Here is a 16,876-nt window from a genome sequence, read left to right as displayed (position 1 = left end):
GAGAAAAAACTCAAAATATCCGAGATTGCAATGCAAGGATATCCTTGTATCTGCCCACTGAGGTGATGTATCATCATGTGAACAACATAAACATGTAAACAAGGATATAGAATCTACATTCTTGCATATGCCTGCTGAGGTGAATTTCTTGTTGGATAACTGCAATCACCTCCTCCAGATCAGTGTGCTGCTTTCTGCTGAACAGCCCCAATATACAGCAATGTCTTTTCAAAGTCCAGATGCTCATAATAATGTAATGATTCTGGGCTAAAATCAGTAGTCTCTCCTTATTGCTGAGTCCAAGTAGGAAGTACAATTTGATAAGGCTGTCAGGTGGGTCCATGATGCAGTGGAATGGGCAAAGGGCAGCTTGTGAACAATCTACAAATTTAAAGTTTTCTTGTAAATGTATGACTTTATAAACTTGAATATTTTTTAGTTTGATTTCTCATAGATTTATGTCTTATAAAACTCAAAATGTTTGAGTTTTTTCTTGAAAATTTACGATTTTATAAACTTGAAAGTTTCTTCGAGTTTCATTTCTCATAGATTTACAACTTTATAAACTTGCAAATTTTGATTTTTTTCTCAAAAATTTCGAGTTTTCTTCCTCTAAAATTCTTTTTTTTAATTTCTCTGGTGTCTCTAATCCTCTTCAGTAGTGTTTATTCAATAAAAAGTAAATAAGTAAAACTTGAGATACTCAGAATCTATGAAAATACAAGTATTAACATTACCAATTAAAAAGACAAAGGTTCCTACTTACACACTTATTACCATTTTATTTTACACATTATTATATTCTGGATTTATTATTGTTATTGTTATTACGAATACATTATTAAAGGTGTATGAGATCATTTACTTTTCAGTATGAAAGGCAGCAATTTAAAAAAAGTGTCTTAATGTGTTTAGTGACATCTTTAAAATATTTTTTAAGTTTTATGGACAAAAGGAAAGAAAGACTTAAATGTCACGTAAGCCATGTCGTTAAAATGTAAATGTGTGTTTGCTTATGTCTGCATTTGTTTGTGCATGAGTAAACAGTCATTCTGTGACCCCCGACCTTTGACCCTTTACCTGTTCTTGTTAAGTGCTCTGTTTAGTTTTTGCTCAGCCGTTGGGACGGAGCTGTGAAAGCAGCGAGCTGCAGCGTGTACTAACAGTCTGGGTTCACTGACAAGGCTGTTCAATCCATTTCACCACAGGTTGACTTTAATGAGCCCAGCCAGGCTCCTGCAGAGTCACCACCACTCTGGATACACACAAGACTGACACCTACACACACACACACACACACAGACACATACTCGTACACACCTCTCAACACCACTCTCCCCTCGAGGGAATGCTTAATGATGCTGTTCTGGTGCACCCTGGCTCACCCCTGACCCTGTGCCCTCTGTCCTCTCTCGTCTTTCCTCCCTCCCTCACTCCATCTTCTCTCCCTCCACAGATCCCAGAGGGGGCATCGCTGGCCATGAGCATGAAAGACAAGAAAGACAACACCCTGGAGAGAGGTACGTCACCTTTAAACACACCCACTCCCCGTTGCTTTGTCGCGCATACTCACCCACACTTGGATAAATACACTCACTCACTCCATCCCAGGAAATGGCACATGCTTAGTTGATCACGAGAACATGATCCGCTCGTGTAAACATGCATGAAACCGCACACCCTCCCCGCCCCCCAAAGGACACAGCGGACATCTAAACACACTCACACCTAATAAATCCTGCACGCACTGTCGCGCTTCAGACTGGACTTCTCCTACAGCTTCTTTCAGAACTTGTCCTCCATTAGTAAATGTGGGCTTTCGGGTAACTCAAGTCGGCCCATTGAGCAGCCTCAACCGGGACTATAACAACAGATCCGCCTGTTGACAGATGAGCTTACATGCAGTCTTTAATGGGCTTGTCTGTTCGTTGTCTTGGGGTCTACCTTACATAATCAGTACCAGACCAGAGCTCAGGTTCTGTCCATCAAAGCCTCTCCTCTCATTCATACTCCGCCAAAAATAGGCTTATGTAGACCAACCTGGCTCTGGTTCAAAGCACTGAGGGAGTGTTATGAGCCTGTAGTGCTCCCTGGCTAATATAAAACACTGTCCTGCCTGCCTGTGATCAGTGGTGAGGGTCTGGCCTGAGTCCCGCTGGGCAGGAGCATCTCTGGCAGAGGAGGCTGTAATGAGAACACACTCACTATATTGTTTTGTGTGTGTGTGTGTGTATGTGTGTGTGTATGTGTGTGTAGGTCTGCCAAATGCCTGCTTTTGTTTTGCTGCTGTGTGTCTGTGAACAATAATCTACCATATTTGTTTGTGTCTGCTTTCAGTTTGTGTTTGGACATGCGTCCACATGTATTCATACGTGTCATGCATGTGTATGAGTGTGTGTTTGTGTTTAGTTCTATATATAAACCAGCAAGGTTTTAATGCTCTTTTCCAGCGCTGGCCGAGCATTACCATCTCATTACACCGGCTCCAGAACCAATCAGACGCCGTGTGTCTGCCTCCGTTAATCTCTCTCTTTCCTTTTTTTCCCTTTCACTCGTAATCTTTCTTTTTCATTCTCTCCGACAGCTCCCCTCCCCTACCTGCCCACCGTCCACCTTAATCACTTTCTCCTCTCGCATGTACTCTATCTCCCCTGCACTCCTGTCAATCTCCCTTCTTTTCCTCCCTCCTATCTGTCACACTCTTCTGTGTCACACTCCTCCTGTCTCCTCTCATTCTCTCAGGTCTCCACCTCACTGATTGCGCATTGTTTCACGCCACGTGTTTCTTTTTTTGTCTCCGTAGCTAAAGATCTGGATACAGAGAAATATGTACACTTGGTAAGTATCCCTTCCTGGTCAATCAGAACATTTCCATAAGTGCCCTAAGTGAGTTTATTTCCAGAGCATTTCCTGTGTTTGCCACAGTAAGACAGCTTGGAGCAGGCCTGACAGTGGAGAGAAAGGGGGTGAATGGAGGTGAAAAGGAAAGCTGCTGAGAGGACATGACAGCGCTAATGCCGCTTAAGCCTTTTTATAAACGTCAGCGTAGATATGGGACCTTTGACTTTAGAATAATGAGTTCTTCAGAACGCAATTTGCCGGGTGAATAGTTAGTTTTGCAGGACAGTTCTCTTGCCACCTTTTTGACACATGTAGGTGGATTTTGGTCGCCTCTTTCTTCTCCTTACCCTTATTTAGACCTGTGTGAGCAAGTCAGAAATATGATCTTATACACAGCAACCGCAGGAAAGCATGAAAATTTCCCAATTCCCACATGCTTCCTCATTTCTGTGTATGATTCAGTGCTTCAAAATACCCTGATGTGGTTTCTGGATCATGTGTCTAATGCAAGAAACAGAAAATTCCCCCTCTGACAACAAAGAGCACAGACAGAAGAGCTTCCATTAAGGTACTCAAGAGAGGGTTTCAACTGGTGGGCAGTATGTTGATCTTTGACCCCTTCCCCTCCAGGTCCTACCTCATGATGATCTAATGGAGAACAAGAGGTCACACAGGCAGAGTCACCGCAAGAAAGTCCTGCCTGAAATTTACCTGACACGCCTTCTGTCCACAAAGGTAACCACAATACACAACAGACTCTTTGTCAACACTACAAAGAGATTTAGTCACAGCGTTTTATCTAAGTCATTCGTCTGCTTCTGTTTTTTGTGGCCTGCATTAGCCTCAGAGGCCGCAGAGTAATTCCCACATCCCATGAAAGCATGTCTCTGAGTATGTATGAGCCTCCTTCTTTCTCTCTCCTCCACAGGGAACTCTTCAGAAGTTCTTGGATGACCTCTTTCAAGCCATCCTCAGCATCCCACCGGACCGCCCCCCTCTGGCTGTCAAATATTTCTTTGACTTCTTGGAGGAGCAGGCTGACAAACGGGGCATCACGGACCCAGACGTTTTGCACATCTGGAAAACCAACAGGTACACAGCTTAACTCAGTGATTAAAGTCGCTTTTGGACATTTCACTGTGAAAGCACAGGGCATTAAAAAAAAATGTCTCCTCCCTCTCCTGGTGCAGTTTACCTCTGCGTTTCTGGGTGAACATCCTGAAGAATCCTCAGTTTGTGTTTGACATTGATAAGACGGATCACATGGACGCCTGCCTGTCTGTCATTGCCCAGGCCTTCATAGATGCCTGCTCCATTTCTGACCTGCAGCTCGGCAAGGTAAGACCAAATTTTTATTCATCAAATGCAGGAGTTTTTTGTGTCTGCAGTGTGAGATCTGCTGAGACCAAATTAAGGCGTCTTTGTCCCAATCAACCATGTAGGGGAGAACGGGGTTGGTTGTCACACTTTTTACTGTTTTGATGATTGCTCATCATCAAAACATCTTTCAAAAGTCATTCCTACATTAAATTGAAGCTTAAGGTGTTGGCTTGAAATCTGCATCCCTCTAATTTTCCAACTCATTGTAACAAAGAGGCAAATAACTATCATAGACACTCTGACACATTGTGACAACCCTCCCCGTGATGGGGTTGGTTGTCACAATGGTATTTCAATGGGAAAAATCTTTTAAAAAAGGCAAGAAGGCAGAACTAAATTTGAAAGTTTAATTGCACTGACAAGTGATAGGCCTACATAACTTAATGCATTTCATTATAAAATGAGCAAGGAACATGAACAGGAAACACATCTTTAGGCCAGCCTATATAACAACATAAAGAACAAAACAAACAGGTCTAACAATAACGGCCCGCTTAACTAGGCTACATGCAGTCACTGTCTGAGTTACAGTGATGGACAATGTAGGGTCTGCACACTACAACTAATTTCATCATGCATGATTTTGCCAACATAGGGGTTGGTTGTTACATGTGACAACCAACCCCAAAGAAAATGTGACGACCAACCCCAACTAGAATTTTTTGCTAGCATCAAGGCTAACAACCATCTAACAACTAGTTAGCTAGCTAATAAAAATCTAAACTATAGCTTTCCCTTCACACTTTGGAAGGGTAACACTTGTTTTGTTATAAACCCATCGTTTAAAAGCCTAGAAGAAAAATACTGAGGAGCTGAATATTTACAATTTGACATGAAAAACACAAAAAGTCCTCTCACCTCAAGTTCAGCTGTCTTACTCCAGAGAAGACTATGTAGGTGAGCTCTGATCCTAATTCTGGAAATGTCCATAACCCAATTTGAGAGACAGTGCCCTCTGGTGGTGAGTTATAACAGGTGTGCCAACCAACCCGTGTGACAACCAACCCCGTTCTCCCCTACTATAGATTTTTAAGTCAGCTGGGTATATCCTCTAATTGCTCACATATTTGCAAATTGGCCACGTTGAAAGTATGCTGTATTATCTATTAACGGCTCCTGTTTGTAACATACTCATTAGCTATAAGTACACACTTTGATACTGAAGGAGGCTCAAAAACATGAGGATTTCTATGCAACTCAAGGCAAAGTAGTCATCTCATTTCTATGACTTTCAGAATTCTTAATTTCTTCAACTCTTAAATCTTTGTTTTAATCCAAAGCACATTTTCCCCTGCACGGCGAACCTGCACAGCATTGTTTGCCGTGTCCCCTCTCTGGCTTCAGTCGCTGCAGGTTTACCTCTGTGTGTTGACATTGTTGCATCAGCTGATAAAACCTGTTCAAATATAAAAGCTGCATAATCGTGAACACATTTTACCGTGCTCGTATGTCGCAGAATGATTTGTTATTGTGCTAAATCCTGAAAATCAGCACCCTTTTGTAACAAACAGGAACTGGTTTGAATCGAGAATCAATTTTGGATGAAAAACAAATCCAGTTTTGAGGGAATTGAAAGAAATGCTGCAATGCTTTTGGATCACATCATGAAATGCTGATCAAAAACAAATCCAGTGTGAGGTATTTAAAGATCTACGCCTGTGTGTGAAGATTTGACTCAGTTATGTCTTCAACAAGTGCTGTATCTTTGCCTCACGTCCTTCCCTCAGCGCTTCTCTCAGGAGGACCACTAATTAAATACTTGATTAGATAAAGGCTCTCCACACAAGTATCAGTCTATATATCTATTTGTATTTATGTCAGCTTATCTGTCCATCCCTATTTGTATCCACACTCACACCTTCTAAGTCCTTCTGTGAACCTCTGTCCCTCAGCCCCCAGCCTGTCAGCTCTATCTACCTCTGCTCATGTTATTTCAGCCTGATGATCCAAGGTCATGAGCACCAGGGATCTCCTTTTGTGCTGTGCGAGGGTGCCCGTGTGTCTGTGTTCAGCCATTCTCGTGTCCATCTGTCTGTCTCTCTCCCTTTTGTCTGTATATGTGTGAGTGTGTGTGTGCTTGCATGTCAATGTCCTCACTGCTCACAAATCCGTCTCATCCATCAGACACCATGACCCTGAGCACGCTCTGCTTCCTGTCTCTTTCTGACCGGCTTCCTCCCTAGAGGGGACAGAGGACTCATCAAATAATGCTCCTCTTTCACTGAGAAACCTTCTGATTTATATACTCCGTTTCAGTGCCAAGGAGACAGTGCAGTCACAGCAGCAACATCTGCATGTATATGCAGGCAGGTACCTGCCTACTGTACGGATGTGAGGACTTTATCAAACCTCCGGCGATAGGATATTTTCTCTCAGTGTGTGTTTGCAGCCTCCTCATTAACATGTCCCATCTGGCTGTGCACGGATTGTGGAGTCACTGGCTTCAAGGATAAGGTCCTCTTTCTCCTGCAGGTCAAGGAGACTGGCATGACACACCTCTGCATTTTACTCACGTGTATACAGTGGATTTGTCTGAGTGTGTGTGTCTGCCTCAGGACAGGGCAGCGAAGGGTTCTGCGTCTAGATTAGTGGGAACGTAGTAGGGATGAGACAGAGGGGTTAGGAAAGTGAGCGACGCTGGCTGTTTCCACGGAAACCCTCTTATCTGGCGAGATGCAGACATGGAGGGGCCGTGGGGTCACAGTGGGGTTACCGGGCAGATGGACAAGCAGCAGGAAGTGACCTTGCGGACAGGAAGCAAGAGGGTTCCCTATCGGAGGGAGCGACCACAGCCACGTTCTGTCCCCTCCCCCTCAACCCACAAATGCACACACACATGCACACAAACACACACACACACACACACACACACACACACACACACACACAAACAAACACAAATCAGGTGACACAAATAAGTCGTGACACATAGAAATATGAAGGTGCTCTGTAAGCACATTCACTGATGCTGAAAAGCTGAGGCTGGCCGTCTCTTTTGCCCCGTCTTTTTCTCTGTCCTACTTTTTCTCGCGGTCCCTTTCTCTCACCCACACTCACAAAGCTCACAAAGAACTACACACGCTCGCTCGCAACAGTAGTCACCACTAAAACCAGAGTGTGCCCACAACCTCTTAGCCCTTCTACTTCTCTTTCTGCTTGAATAAACAGCAGTACGAGGGCCTGAAGCGACTGTGTGGAGAGTGGCAGAGGTATGAGCGAGTATTGTTCAGTCTGGAATATTCCTTCTCCAGCTCTGGAGTTTGCGAATGTCCAGTTGTGTGGAAAGGAAACTGCTCCCTTGTACTATTGTCTCCCTTAAGGCTGGTTTAAATCTGCCCATCAACATAAAAACATTCAGGGCCCGATCTACTAAAGGCTTGCGTGTGTAAAAACGCGCATACTTGATAGCGCACGAAAAGCTGATGTACTAACCGGGAGCACCAAGGATTGCGTCTGTCAAATGAGCAAAATAGCACGTGCAATCCATTTAGCCTGTTTGCCGTCGTGAATATGCAGAATACATGCAGATTATCAGAACGCGCAAAATACTGAGAGGAGGAGATGCAAATGTAATCATTTAGCACCCGCAATGTGATTTATCAAACCTGCAAACGTTTGCGGGCAGTGTTTTTGCGTCTATATTTAGCACGTTTGAATGGCAGGTGCAAACTGGCACAGCGTTATGCACAAATGGCTGCGGTCATTGTGGCAAGAAGGATGCATAGGTGCATTGACAGACGACGGAGAGAAAGAATCCTCTGTGCGGGTGTCAACATATTTGGACTGTCAGAAATAAAAATAGTAGAGACATATCGTCTATCCAGCAATCCCATTTTTTAGCTGCTGGATGACCTAATTAAGGGCTGATTTGGAGCCTGTCACAAAAAGGAGCTATGCCATATCTCCTATGGAAAAACTTCTTGCAACACTGCATTTTCTTGTGTCTGGATCATTCCAGCGCACCATCACAGTAAGTGCCAGTGTCTCCCAGTGTCCACCCATGCTTAATGAACGTTCATCTCCTGTGCTCTCCCCTCTCTCTTCATTCGCCGGCTGCTCAGTTGAAGGACCACTGCCACTGAATGACCTCCCGACTGTTGCCAGGGCATTAGCGGCCATTATCAGCCCAAACACTGACCAGCTGCCTCGTGTGCGCAACGATGGTCCAAGTGTCCCAGCAGAGTGCGCGTAACATTGGACAAAGCTCTCACCTCCTGTGCAATGGCCTGTAACCCATCCGTCTGATTTCTTTGTTGCTGCAACTCCCAATCAATGTCATCATAACAATCTGGACGCCTGCAGGGCTCTGCTGAAGAAAAAAGAGATTCTTATTTTTTTTACAGTCATGAGGGACAACTCACAAAAACATGTTTCATATAATGAAATCACTTTTTTTCCATTCTCACAAATCACTGCCACTCTGCTCTCCCAAACTCTCCATGGTGACAGCTGGTAGTACACGCAAAATCCTCAATTAAGGGCAGTCCGCACCACTTTTGCACCTGTTATGAATTGCACACGCAATCATAGTAGATCTCCCGCAGCACGGCCATTAATAGCAGGTGCAATTTTTTAGTTTGCACACGCATATTAGTGCTCGTTATTTGGGATCTTAGTAGATCAGGCCCTTAGTCTACTGAGCACTTCCTAATTTGGACTGCACAATCATACTCAAATATCTCTGATGAAAGAGGAAGTCCAGTGGGGAATGATGAAATGGGTCACAGAGGAGAATTTAAGGCTGAAGTTATGCCTGATGTGGAAGAAGCTTCTGCATGCTTCAGCCAGACAGAACATAGGAATGTAAGACATAGGCACAGACTGTATGAAACATGGAGGTCTCAGTGACATCACCCAAGAGGTGTTATGAAGCAAAACGAAGGCAGTCGCCACATTGGAAATGCTGACTCATGCTAACTTTTGGTCTAGAATCAGCCAAAGAAGTGGAGTCAGGAGAGGCGGTTAGCCAACTTGGCAAACAGGTAGAATGCACCCACCTGTCAGTCTGCTTGGCCACACCCCTTAGTATGTGAATCAATGCATAACTCTTAGCTGGAATATCTTCAAAACAGATGAATTATAAAAATAAAAACTTTGGTGTTGATCTGTCTCTGGGTTTTAGGATTACACATCAAGTGGACTCAAAAGGATCTGCAGTTTTTTTGCTCCTCTGCATTCTTCAACACCAGACGCTTTGACATAGCAAGTAGCTGCTTGGCTAGGTAGCTTTACTTGAACATAATGCACTGATGTTAAGCATGTCATGATGGTTGCCGACATGCCAGCTGCCACCCTGGTTGTTTATGGAAATGCCTCTATGCCTCTGAAAGCAGACCCATATTAGATAAAGGTTGTAATTTGCCAGACCTGAATCAGGTTAGATGAAAATCTGTCTGAGCAGGAGGGGGTCCACATCTGTCAGAGTATATCAAACATGAGCTTGCAAGTTATCCGCTTCACTCCACGGACCTGCGGCTAAATATCCATATCCATGGAACACATGTTTTAAACTTTCGGTGTCATGAAGGATTTTTGTTTCGTTTTTCAGGACTCCCCTACCAACAAGCTGCTGTATGCCAAGGAGATCCCAGAGTATAAGAAGAGAGTGCAGTGCTACTACCAGCAGATCCAAGAAATGGCCCCTCTCAGTGAGCAGGAGATGAATGCTCACCTAGCTGAGGAGTCAAGAGTAAGTGAACCACTCGTGTGTAAAGAAATCCTCTGTTACATGGGGAGTTTTATTTTTGAATAGAAACTAACAAAAGACTTTCACCCTGTAGAGATACAGAAATGATTTCAACACCAACCTGGCCTTGACTGAAATCTACAAATATGCCAAGAAATACAGAAGCCAGGTAAGAGATGAAATCTCCAGTTACCTCTCTGTCTTTGTGATATCAGATCAAATGTGTTACTCATGTTTAAACTGGCCCCGTTCTGCACCCTTGGTTAGCTCTATTGCTGTTCAGGTTTTACACACGGGTATCAGAGCGATACATATCAGCGTGGAAGATCAAATTGAGAAATCTAGTGCGCTGTAAACAGTTTCTACAACCTGTCTCTCAATGGCCATGTGGTATACCGAATATCAACACCAAATAGCTACTTTCTCTCCAAGCAGGAATCATCAGATAAGAACTAACCATCTAGCAGCCGCCAGCATTAAGTGTTCGAACTCCTCCTCCAGCCCCCATATAGCTTTTACTTTAAGCAAACAACTTGTGTTTACTTTCACTCCATCCACTGCCCCTATCTGCTTAATGAGCCTGTGAAGTTGCTGCTTCATATCTCCTTTGACAAGCCCTCCTCCAGCCCCTGCTGTCCTCCCCCATGTCTCCTTGCTGCTGTGACTATTCTCAGGAGAGGCTTTAGTCAGCTGTGACTGTGCCTTAATGGAGCCCCCTCATGATAATGCCTTTTAGCTGCTTTCCTCTGTCATGCTACTGTACTGACATGGGCCAGGGGCTTAGACTCTCATTCACAGCTCTCTATGAATGGTCCTCTGATTGCCTATTCTCTCGCCCCAGCTCAGTTCTCTGTGCCTGGTAGCACACTGCGGCTAAGAGCCCGTAAATCCCACTGACGCGGTGAAATGTATTGGACTTGAATAAGAGAGCAGATGTGGGTTTTGTAAATATGTGAAGAGCAAAGGCTTTTGTGGTGTGGAGGCATGCGTGAAGGCTGGAGAAGCACTTCACTTGTTCCTCTGCTGTTCTCCCTTTCCCTCGTTCAACTTTCTATTTCCAGGCAGGTGGCTGATGGATGCATGAATGCTCGAAAGCCACTCAAAGTCACCTTTGTTGTGTTTTTTTTTTCTCCTTCTTCTCGGTCAGGTGGTGTGCGCTCTGGAGGCGAATCCCACCGCACGTCGCACTCAGCTGCACCACAAGTTTGAGCAGGTCATCGCCCTGGTCGAGGACAACATCTATGAGTGCTGCAGTGAAGCCTGAACCCTGCCAGTGTCTTTTTCTACTAGCCATCTCCTTTTCCTGCTGACAGCTGCCTTTCTTCTCGTTCTTGGGAAAGCTCAGCCACTGAAGAGTAAGCCTTCATGAGCATCATTCATATGCCCATGGACTTTAAAAAGCGTTAAAAGTGGCAGAGAAATAGACTTAAACTTGCCAATATCACGACATGCATTTAGCTCCTCGGATCTTGGAGCGCAAAGCAATCTTCTTGAATCTTTCCCAGAGACTTGGACGGTCTAACTCGGCTATGCTTTAGAGGGAAGGTGTTGAAGCTCGGAGGTTAAGCTTTTTCTGGATGTCTTTGCAGTTACTGGAATCTGCAGTAAGCCCTGGTGGCAATCTTATCACACTGAACCCTTAACGTAAAGGGAACGAGCCAATGATGCACTGTACTGTATTATAATGTCCATAGCAATATTTATAGATGTGTTATAATTATTTTAAAGTGACCTGTTCATCAGGATGAGTAGGAGGGACCTCAATAAGCTCCTCACATCTCCTAAAGCCTGCAGCGCTCTCAGGTGTGACCAGTGAAGATGGGCGACTCTGTCCCATCAGTGCTTTGAATAATAGGACCCCCATGTGCTTTGCAGGCTGATGATGGGTTTAGGAGGAGTGGAGGGAAGAATTTAAATGAGTGAAATATATGAAATCAGATGTAGTGCGGTTCACTGGGAAGAGCTGCAGCGGTATAGAAGTGTTGATCAATGTGTGCTTGTAAACGAATGAATTTCATGTTGGATTCTGACCAATTTAAAAGAGGGAAATTGACATTATGAGGAAAAAAATGTGAGCTCAATATAACCTGAGGAGAGACTGTATTTGTGATGCCAAATGACTTGTCAGAGTTTGTGAAATAAATTACAGTATTTAGGATTTTAAATGTGTCCAATCATGTCCGTGTTTATTGTACTAAGTCTTAAATTGCTTCGTTTCTGAATACATTACAGCATAGCAAACTTTAACTACATTTGAGAACCATTAAGATCTGGCCTGCCACCCGAAAGCCGGCAAACAAGCATCTGGAAGTTCTCAGAAAGCTTGTAAAAAAAAAAAAAAAATGCAAGCAAGAGAAAGGCTTGAAGACATTAGCTCTGTTTTTTCATTGCAGGACACAGAACAACTTCCACATCATCTTAGCCTTTACATAAGGAATAAAATAACTTCCTCATATCCTCTTTAATATACAAAGTAACATTCCTACGTCCATTCAAACACATAAACATCCACCACACACACACACACACACACACACACACACACACACACATACACACACATGTATCAGCTCTCGCAGGAGGCGCCGTCTCCCTGCAGAGGCTTTTTTCAGGTCCATCTGTTTACACTCATGTTTCAATTGAGGCCAAAAACAAACTAACAACCTCAGCTTTGTCACCGCAAAGACCAGAGGACAGACTCATCTGATGCCATCTGAGATTCCTAAACAGATTCATGACTAAATTCACCTATGTCTTCAAACAGAAGATACCTTTGAAGCAAATTTCAGTGATACCTTGGTGCTACATTTACTTGAACATGATTTGATGTGGTTGAAATCACACAGCATGGTTTGTTTAATTACATTTTTACCTAATACATGTTGTTGTGTTTTTTGGGTAGTTGAGAGCTTGGAATGTGTTCAGCTGGATCATAACACGGACAAACGCACCCTCAGTGTTGGGTTAAACTCTGTGGAGCCAGCTGAACACTTTCCATGATTAAATGGATTGAAAATACACATGCTGGCTCTTGAGTTCATCAGTCTGTCGGTGCCACTGCAGTGGAGACACATGGAGAGGTAAGTCAAGAGGATTGGCCCATAGAACAGTAGTGCTGCTTGGCGGTGGTGGGGTCCCTAGGTGTGTAGGGACAGATTGGACGTTGGGGGGGGGGGGGGGGGGGGGAAGCAGAGAGAGGGGGGGACAGGTCAAGCAGGGGCCACCTGGCTAGAGGAGACAGATGAAGTCTGAGTCTTGGAGAAGGCTGTGGCTGCAGCTTCATCTTCTCCAAATGGGTTTTTTCCACAGCACACTGTGGTGATCATGCAGTTTCTGAACTGTGGGCCAAAAAAGAAAAGGTCAGAATCACAGTTGTCATACATAATCACTCAGTGGTGGAAGAAGTGTTGAGATCCTTAACTAGAAGAACCAACACATGAATCATTACTCCAATGTATGAAAAAGCTGTGGGTTTAAATCCCCCTCTTGTCAAAGAAGAACCAACAGTGAGATGCAGGATAAGATATGCAGCACAAGGACACAAACAAGTACAGATAAATTGGAAACGCAAGAATAAATACATAATTATGTGTACATAAAATAAATATAAAAATAGCAACTACATAGTAGCAATTAAAATCCGAATGAACCCGGGCTTTCATGAGTAAAATTAAGCGTTAAATGATGAAATGGATAATTTGGCTGATGTAGAATTATATAAGCTTTTTAGCTGAGATGTGTTTAAGTCAGTGGCTGAGCCAGGGGGTGGCCAGGGGTGGCCAGGGGTGGCCATGGCCACCTCTGAAAACTGATTGGCCACCCCTGTGTCCACCCTGAAATTCTTAAACATGATTGGCTATTTGCCATGTCAGAGGCATTACTTATATTGAAATCAGCTATTGTGTGTTGTTGTGTTTCAGCAAGCTGCAGAGACAGTAGTTTCTGTGGATTTGAATATTATTTTTGTTGATGCTTTGACTTTGGACAATCATCTTAATTTTGAGTCCCTAAAGAGTTCAGTTCAGCAGATTGAAATGTTGACACTCTGTCCAGTTACATTTTTAATGTCAACGTTAGAAATCCACAAAAAAGTAATATTTTTAAAATTATTTCATAAAAAGAAGTTAAAGTAGATGTGATTATTGGAGGTAACCCAGTTTGACCACCCAAGTCAAAACTGTCTGGCTCCCCCACTGGTTTAAGTACCACAAAAAGTCTTGTGAAAAATCAGAGGGGCAACCAGATGACTGATGCATGAATAAAGAAAAAAACTTACACAAATTTGTATTCTTTCTTTCATGATTTAGAAATTTCTATTTTGAGGTACATTTTTCAGCCTTTCGTAGTTTTTCAAATGTATGAAGTTTGAAGTTTAATAGGGAAATCCTTTTCTGCTGGACCTGTGAATAGATTATAGATGTCTAAAATGAGACAGGCGCCACCTAGAAAAGGTCAGGAGCCTTTCATTTCATATTCAGAGTCTTAGAGGTTTTAAGTGAAAAAGCTTATCATACATGCTGTATTTAAAAAGTCCAAATACTCTAGACTCTAGAGTGCAGAATTATAATGTATCCCCTTTTAAAATTGTACCTTAATGTAGAACTCTCTACTTTAAAAATGAAAGGAATCAAACCAGGATGTTTGCTTCACTCACCTGTTTGTTGAGCAGAATATAGATGATTGGGTTATACAGAGCGGCGCTCTTTGCGAAGAAGGCCGGAGCAGTCATGAACACTGGTCCAAACTCAGTCCCTTGGTTGATAAAGATGTACCACGCCACACTGGCATAGGGCAGCCAGCACACCAGGAAGGAGATTACCATGACGATAACCATGCGTGTGACCTCTTTCTCCGCTCGCTGGGTGGTTTCAGACTCCTGCTGCTGAGCTGCAGCCTGAGCATGGACACATGCAGGTTATTCACTTATTCAAAGGATAATCTGTGATTTGAATGTAAACTAAAGGTTCATCCCGTCAGCAGAAAGAATAAATTAAAGGATTATTCTGACTGACAGATCGTTTATGCAGCGGCATAACACCAGAAAACGGTCAAATCTACAGTATATTAGTCATGTTTTATCATGCTGTTGACTTCTGCTTACATATGTTGTGCTTGTGTTGCTGTTATATGTCTGGATTTTAGGTTGACTACATTACATGTGCATGCTGAATCACTTCCTCTCAGTATGTACTACAACAAATATATCAGCTTGAATTATTACTCATCCTATAAGATTTTTCCCTCCATGTGGCCCACATACTTTGTCCTACATTTGATTTGTTGTAAAAAAAAAAAAAATCCAATTATAGGCTCTCAAATTAAGATTTTCAACACTTTTCTTTAGCTGTTAATGACTGCTAATACATTATCAATGCTGTTTTATTATTATTAATGAGGGCATCAAAGTGAGCAGGCAGACTGCCCCCCAGCTGGAGGAGCTGAGTCTAAGCCGCCATGTTGGCAGTGATCTGCCCTCCTGAAGTGTCCTTGAGCCACTAAATCCCCTCACATCTCCAGAGACTCTGCTCTGTGATGCTGCTCCACCTCCCTGTGGAGGCACGACAGGTAGAAAAGACACAAAATAAAGAGTTCCTCTGCGGGGACAAACAAAGTATTGCATCCTTATTATTAATATCATGTCTGGCTGTCGCGTCCTTACCGCTCGCACAGTGCAGAGCAGGCGACTGTAGCAGAAGAAGATGATGAAGAGGGGGATGCAGAAATGGAGGACAAACATATAGATGACGAATGAGGTGTTGTTGATCTCAGGCTTAGGAGTGTAGTAGTCAATCCCGCAGGAGCACTGCATTCCCTCTGGGATGTACCTGCATGCACACACAATAAAAACCTGAGAAATTTCATCAACACCATCACACTCAGAGTTTGATAACAGATGTTTGTGTTTGAGTACAAAAGATATATATCTCTAGGGTGCTTTGAAATCATCAAAACATTATTTGTTTGGTTTTATAGTCTAGACATGGAGACGGAAAGTACCTGGACCATCCACACAGAGGCGGAGCAGCACAGGTCAAGGCCATGATCCATGTGAATGCCAACCCAGAGATGGCGTGTTTCTCCCCAAAGCGGAAGTTGGACATTGGCCTACAGACCACAATATAGCGCTCCATAGCCAATACCACCAGAGACCACAGTGCAATCTCACCTGAGACATAAAAAAGGACAAATGTAAATTTAAATAAAGGACACTTTTACTCAATATTAACACCTTACAAACTAAAGGTTATTTTAGATTTCAAACATTAAGACTTAATACATTTTCTCAAACAAGTAGAATTTAAAGTTCTAAAACACAAAAATGACAAAAAGGACCAACATTCACATTGACCATAAACCATCTGGAATGTTCAACATGATTGGTAACAACCCCTCTTACCTCCTAAGGTGGCGAAGAATCCTTCTATGTTGCAACCAGTGACCCCTAAGCTGAAGTATCCATGCAGGGATGTGTAGAGAGTGACTGTGAAGCCTCCGATGATCATGAAGAGGTCAGCCACTGCCAGGTTGAGCAGGACGTAGTTCAGAGGGGTCCTCAGCTTTTTGTGCTTCACGGTCACATATAAGGTGAGGAAGTTGATGGGGAAGGCAGTGATGATGAGGAACAGCATGTACGCAGCCACAAGAGAGTACTTCCAGGGCTCAGCCAGGTAGTACTGAGGGTACTCAAATGGGCTGCGAACCAAGCCCGTCTTGTTAGACATGGGGACATAAAAGTTGGGTCCTTCTGTGCCATTCATGGCTGCAGCTGCTGATGTTTTGTCCCAGATGCTGGATAAAACAGCCTGTGCCTCTTCGCAAAATCAAACACAGTGAGGGAGTCTTGTTGTGCAGCTTGGATGCAAAAAACAGGGAGAGAGAGGATGTCAGAAGGGATGGAGCTTGTGGAAGTAAGATGTGCTCTGCAGCCCCCCGGAGTAGCACAGCACCTTTTTAACAGGTCGAAGGATT

The 16,876-nt window shown here is 43.5% G+C and overlaps 2 protein-coding genes across 2 annotated transcripts in view; one reads left to right on the top strand and one right to left on the bottom strand.

Moving 5' to 3' along the window:
- The window catches only part of plxnd1 (plexin D1), a 35,588-nt gene extending 23,516 nt beyond the window's left edge, over positions 1 to 12,072 (top strand). The window contains exons 16-23 of the mRNA XM_034696591.1: positions 1,457 to 1,520; positions 2,804 to 2,838; positions 3,472 to 3,576; positions 3,770 to 3,933; positions 4,032 to 4,179; positions 9,770 to 9,910; positions 10,002 to 10,076; positions 11,055 to 12,072. Of these exons, the coding sequence (XP_034552482.1) occupies positions 1,457 to 1,520; positions 2,804 to 2,838; positions 3,472 to 3,576; positions 3,770 to 3,933; positions 4,032 to 4,179; positions 9,770 to 9,910; positions 10,002 to 10,076; positions 11,055 to 11,171 (849 nt within the window). The 3' untranslated portion in view covers positions 11,172 to 12,072. The remainder of the gene's footprint in view (positions 1 to 1,456; positions 1,521 to 2,803; positions 2,839 to 3,471; positions 3,577 to 3,769; positions 3,934 to 4,031; positions 4,180 to 9,769; positions 9,911 to 10,001; positions 10,077 to 11,054) is intronic.
- Positions 12,073 to 13,116: 1,044 nt separating this feature from the next.
- Positions 13,117 to 16,665, bottom strand: LOC117820989 (rhodopsin-like). The gene is made up of 5 exons (XM_034694960.1): positions 16,305 to 16,665; positions 15,905 to 16,073; positions 15,567 to 15,732; positions 14,562 to 14,801; positions 13,117 to 13,245 (listed from the first exon to the last, which is right to left on the bottom strand). The coding sequence occupies exons 1-5, from the start codon at positions 16,663 to 16,665 to the stop codon at positions 13,117 to 13,119; spliced, it is 1,065 nt and encodes a 354-aa protein (XP_034550851.1).
- Positions 16,666 to 16,876: the final 211 nt, after the last annotated feature.

The sequence above is a fragment of the Notolabrus celidotus genome, chromosome 11, assembly GCF_009762535.1.
Source record: "Notolabrus celidotus isolate fNotCel1 chromosome 11, fNotCel1.pri, whole genome shotgun sequence".
Lineage (NCBI taxonomy): Eukaryota > Metazoa > Chordata > Actinopteri > Labriformes > Labridae > Notolabrus > Notolabrus celidotus.
This window is presented reverse-complemented; position numbering and strand designations above follow the sequence as displayed.

Bases quoted from the DNA above. Each gene is read 5' to 3' on its own strand.
- LOC117820989 (XM_034694960.1), bottom strand. From the start codon at position 16,665: ATGAATGGCACAGAAGGACCCAACTTTTATGTCCCCATGTCTAACAAG. The intron at 16,074-16,304 runs GTAAGAGGGGTT...TTTATGTCTCAG, and splicing joins ATTCTTCGCCACCTTAGGAG to GTGAGATTGCACTGTGGTCT. The intron at 15,733-15,904 runs GTACTTTCCGTC...GTGTGCATGCAG, and splicing joins CCTCTGTGTGGATGGTCCAG to GTACATCCCAGAGGGAATGC.